At 35.8% G+C, this 5,839-nt stretch overlaps 1 protein-coding gene across 1 annotated transcript; it reads right to left on the bottom strand.

Moving 5' to 3' along the window:
- Nucleotides 1–576: 576 nt before the first annotated feature.
- On the bottom strand, nt 577–3,920 carry LOC104109765 (probable inactive receptor kinase At1g48480). Its single transcript, XM_009619124.4, has 2 exons — nt 2,244–3,920; nt 577–1,469 (listed from the first exon to the last, which is right to left on the bottom strand). Exons 1-2 carry the CDS (start codon nt 3,646–3,648, stop codon nt 859–861), a joined length of 2,016 nt encoding a protein of 671 aa, XP_009617419.1. The 5' UTR covers nt 3,649–3,920; the 3' UTR covers nt 577–858.
- Nucleotides 3,921–5,839: the final 1,919 nt, after the last annotated feature.

The following is a 5,839-nucleotide window of genomic DNA, read 5'->3' as shown; positions in this document are numbered from 1 at the left end:
CTACTGTCATTCAACTACATTGCACCTTTTCTGATAAGATTAAGAAATTCATTAGCTTCCACTTAGGAGAACAACTTCACTCGATGTGATATTTCTCTACTGGCTTCAGCAATATCCAAAAATCAAAGAAAATACACGTCTTTACTAGTCAATAGCTGGTTCTGGCAACGAGGCAAACGTAATAAAAGAAAAGGTACCTAAACCCCAATGCATATTTCTTTATGCCATCATCCAACTTCCAACAAGTATGTACCACATAAAGGTATCCAACTTCCAAGAAAGCCAACTAATTTTCTTTAATTAGGACCTAGATAAAGTGATAGAGATCACCAAAAACGAAGAGGAGGGTTCACTATCCGTGAAACCAAAGAAACTGTCCTCATCCACCAATAAAGCATGGCAACAACAGGACCAGTATAATCTCACAAAAGTGAGATCTAGCTATTTCTGAAGACAAAAAGACCAATAAAGCATGGCAACTTTACTAATTTCCTACTACAAACCAACAAACCTCCTAATGAAAATACAACAAATCTAGGTATTTAGTTCTCACTAAAGTTGGTTATAAAGCAAAAGTAAAAGTAAAGGCTGAAAGTAATAATTACACCAACCATTATCCACCCAACAAGAATAAATGGTACAGAGAATAGACCCAAACAAAGGAAAATGAGAAGGGCTCTACTACAATGGAGATCTGGGAAAAAGGGGCATAAAATTGTTAACTTTAAATGAAAGAAGACAGGCCCTAACCAACAGACAACAAGAAAAGTTTAATATGCTCAAATGGAATTCTGTAAATTGGTGATGGTGCTTCTTTAGTTCACGTACTGCACATGTAATAAAGGACTAAGGACCACTTCAATCAGATTCATTGACAAGATCAGACTGTTCTTGAGTAACCCTCAAGCTTGAGCGACGGAGCTCTTGAATCCGCTCACATACCTCGGACATTGATGGTCTGTTGTCGGGATATTGAGCCGCACAATCTATTGCAAGTTGCAAGAGTTGCACCATCTCTTCCTCAACACTCTGGTACCTAAGGAGTTCGAGATCAAAAACTTCTGAAGTCCATTGTTCTCGGACGATGGACTGCACCCATCTTGGTAAGTCAACACCTTCCTCATTAAGTATGGCATGAGTCGGAGCCTTCCCTGTAAGAAGCTCCAAGAGCAATACCCCAAAGCTGTATACATCTGCCTTGTGGGAAACTCTGCGCGGGTCAGTTACCTCTGGAGCACGATATCCAGCAACTCGAGTGGGGGTAGTTGGAGGTCCAACCAGCTGCGCTAGTCCAAAATCTGAGACTCGTGCATCATATGATTTGGTGAGAAGAACATTGGACGATTTAATATTCCCATGGGAGACACTTGAACCTTGAGAGTGCAGGTATTCGATGCCCCGAGCAGTACCAAGGGCAATGCCTGACCTAACTTCCCAATTCAACGGTGTCCTGCCAGCTCCCTTGTTTCCTGGCATATAATAGAATTTGGCAGTGAAAAAGAACGAACAAAATTGTACCAAACATCTTGCGAGCAATTTGCTCACTTTAACAAGTTTTCCGAGCTTCATAGGCTATCATAGCTACAGATGCACTTCTAGAAAATCTACTGAGAATTAAGAGCAGATAATCAAGTTGAATAGATTCCTTGGATTTAGCAACATTTAGTCCATAGCAAAAACTCTCTAGAAGGTGCGGCAAAGAGAAATGATAGACTCGATTAGTGCAAGATAAAGGATATTGTTGGATAAAGGTTCCTGATATGACAACCAAGAACGAAAGAAAAAAAAAATAGAGTTCTGCATACGCAACATTTTCCTGCTAAAAAAGGAATACACTTTTTCCCACATATATTCAAGTAGAAAACATTGAAATAGCCCTTGGGATAGAATGAAATATATAATAAAAGGTATCAGGCTGATAGAGTTGCATAAAGCATGCTATAAACACACACTAGACATGCTAAAGAAAGAAATTTTTCTTAACTCAGTTAGGTGTTCTCCCTCAAAAGAGGCATTGCATGTAGCAGAGTAAGCAACAAATCAAACTAATCAATCTACTGACTAAAGCAAGAAAAGTTTTCTTATGACAAGTACTAAAGCAAGAAAATCAATAGAGAATGCACTCAGGTAATGGCATAGTTCCATAAAAAGATAAAAAAATTGGAAGAACTGCAATATATGTGCTTACAACAACAAAATGTTCTCAATTTTTTCACAAGGAAATAGTGCAACTTTTGACTCACCATGAAGAAGTGCAGACAAGCTTCCCATTGGCATATAATCATAGACAAGAAGTTTCTCCTCCCTGCTGTAATAATAAGCTCTAAGGGGCACCAAATTCTCATGATTCATTGCTCCAACAGTATCGATTTTCTCCCTAAACTCCATCTCAGATATAGTCACATCCTTCAATCTCTTAACAGCTACAACTGTTCCCATCTCCAAAACCGCCTTATAAGCTGTTCCAAACGTCCCCTTTCCTAAAACCTCAGCAGAAGCTCTCAACAAATCCTCCAAATCAAACACTGTCGCACTGTTTCCGAAAAAGATTAGCTTTTTAACCACATTTCCACCACCACTCTCTCCTCCTTTTCCGGTAGCCGTCATTGCAGCAGCAGCTGCTGCTGCTACTGAATACCCATTGTTATTTACACCACCATTTTCAGCATCCACATTAGACTTCTCCACAGAAACTTCAGTGTCTTGAGGCTTATATGCACCCACATCAACAGACCTAGCATTGTTACCAGACCTCTTTCTACACATCACAAACAAAATCAACAACAACAATAGGAACCCCACTACAGATCCAACAACAATCCCAGCAATTGCACCACCAGACAACTTCTTCTTCTTATTCTCATTCCCATTCCCAATTTCAATCCCACCAGTAGCTATAGCTGGTTGGGTCCCACCATCTCCAGGGCAAATATCCAGTGGCTTCCCACATAGTGAATTTCCAGCAAAAGCATCAACAGGCATTTTTTCAAGACTTTTTGGAATTGACCCATTTAAGCTATTAGCAGATACATTAAACTGCTCAAGTTTTGGAAGGTTTAACTCAGGAACAGACCCAGAAAACTGGTTATTTTCAAGCAAAAGTGTCCTCAAACGGGTCAAATTGTTAAATTGAGATGGTATTTCACCAGAAAATTTGTTTTTTGCAAGATTTAACCTAACCAGTAAGTGAAGATTAAAAAGGGAATCAGGAACAGAACCAGTAAAAGAGTTATCCTGAAGGTAAAGATTACGGAGCTCAACAAGTTGAGAAATATCAGACGGGAGTGGGCCCGAGAGTTTGTTAAAACGCAGACTGATTGTACGGAGGCGCGTGAGGTTAGAAATGGTGTTCGCCGGAAGCTTACCGAAAAGTGACGACGCCGGTAACCGGAGAACGGTGACCCTGTCGTTCTCACATTGAACACCTGCCCAGTTGCAGGGAGTAGGGTTAGAAGTGTTCCACAATAAAGTACGGCCACCCACGGCGGCGCGTAAGGCGAGTAAGGCGTTACGGTCGGAGTTCAGATCTGAAGAAGCAGTAATGGAGCAAAGAGTATGAGACAGAACAAAAAATAGCAGCATTGTTGACAACCTCGGGTGCTTAAACACACGAGAAAAAACCAACATTGTGTATGAAAAATTATACATTTTTCATACCAGAAAATGAAGGGTTTTGAAAAAGGAGGAGAAATGAGACAAAAGTTTGTTCAACAGAGATGGTGTGCAGTAGTCTAAGCGTTATTTTTTTGTTGTTGGCTGATATATTAGAAAGGGGATGAAGTGACAGTGTGACACTGTTTTATTTTATTTTATTTTATTTTTAAGGTGGGGAAAGGTAGAAATATTAGAAATCCAGGGTGTAAAATGGGAATATTGAAAATAAAATAAAGAAGAAACAAACCCTAGCTGTTATTCTGATAATGGTCAACAGCAACGAGAGTTGATGGGTGTAATAAGTACATAAAGAAAGTGGACTGTTTTCTGATGCTACTAATGAGTGAGGAGTCCAACACTTTTTCTTTTCTTTTTTTAATTTTCAGAATTTATTTTTCCTTTTATTAATACACAAATAATAACAACATGAGTATCTTATATAATCGTACGAGTAGAGTCGAGGAATAATATGTACTATATCTCTACTTTGTGTATATAGAGAGGTTATTTTTGACTGACTCTTGGCTCATGCAAGCATAATTACAACAGTAAAGAAAATAAAATACATAGAAAAAAAGTAATAACAATAATAAATTAATAATAAACCGGAGCAAAAGCAACATCAGATAGTAATAAAAATTCAAAAATAAAATAAAATAAAATAAGAGTAATACTAAAACTACTATACGAAAGGGAATTTGTTTTTTCTTTTATTAATATAGGGGCTTTTATTTTCATTTTTGGGGGGTTCAGCTTTGTTATAGAATTTCTTGAGTGGATAAAAAGCTTTAAAGATTTACTTTGATTTTCTTTACGAAAAAAGTAGCTTCCTGCAACTTGGACTAACTGTTCTTTGAATTTCTTGAATTGGGGTTCTCTTTTTTTTTTTTCTCCTTTTTAAAGGTTTTGTTGTCAATAAATTATTTTTACTTGTTATACATGAAAGAACAACAAATGTGAAAGGAAACAAATAAGAATGTCGTTCATGTGATTTTTATCCGGGATTTGTCCCATTAAAAATGAGATATAATAATTAATTTACAATTTTATTCTTATTAAATAATATAAAAATAAAATCAAGCTTATTTGGGTCTTTGTAGAAGTTATCTCACGTTTAATCCAATAATAATAATTACATCTTAATTTTCAAATATGTTGGAGTCAGGAATATAAATTAAATTCTCACAGACTACGTTTCTCCATTTAAATTAATTAATCTTAAGCCAAAATTCAATGAAACAAAATAGTAACCAAACAATACAAAATTCAGTTTGCATTTAAGGGGAGGACATTTTGACGTGAAAGAAAGAGGTAGGCTAAAGACGTGGGTCCGAATGCAAAACATTTTAATCCATTCTCAATTTGTCATTTTTATTTGAGGGCCCAACTAAATCAAAATCTCATTGGGGTATTATCACGTTTAGTTCACGCTAGAAACTATTTACATCTGGTAATCGAAAAAATATATAAAATTTATATATAACATACAGAATGTATATATATACAAAAAAATATATATAAATTTTATACATTTTATCGACTATTATTTTTACAGCGACTATACATTATCATTTTTCCAAATCCACTACTAGGTCTATGCCTCCTTACTTTTCAACTTCTAATCAATCCTCCCAATATCAATTGTGGTTAACATATTTATAGAAAGGAACTAAATTTTTTGTCTTAAGAAAAGAGAGGTTAGATAGTCAACTTTAGAAACAATAATCCCTTTCTTTGCATGTGAAAATCCCAATAAATGATTTTAAAGTCAGCAAAAAGAAACACAAGTTAGTAGGAGTAATTAATAACATCAGCTGCCGTGACATTAATGTTTAACAATCTGATCATAGTACTAACTACTACTATCTTAGCCCGTGGACATAATTCTCTGGATAATTAGATGGTATTCTATAAGGAAAAAGTTTAATTATTCTTCTTTTAAAATTATATTTATTGTGTCAAACTTTATGCGCACAAGATTTCCGGCGAAGCAAAAATAAGTATAGTTGACCCAACAGTACTCATGTAAATCATTGAAAAATTTACGGCTGACAAATACGGAGCTAACTTGGCGATTTTGTTGTAGATTTATCATTTATTAGAATTAGAATTTATAAATTCTGACCTATAATCGAATTCATAGTTCGTTTTAGTAATTGAGCTAGCGATTAAATTTTTGGACATA

This window comes from Nicotiana tomentosiformis, chromosome 3, assembly GCF_000390325.3.
Source record: "Nicotiana tomentosiformis chromosome 3, ASM39032v3, whole genome shotgun sequence".
Taxonomy (NCBI): Eukaryota; Viridiplantae; Streptophyta; class Magnoliopsida; order Solanales; family Solanaceae; genus Nicotiana; species Nicotiana tomentosiformis.
The sequence above is the reverse complement of the archived record's forward strand: the minus strand, read 5'-3'. Positions and strand labels throughout refer to the sequence as shown.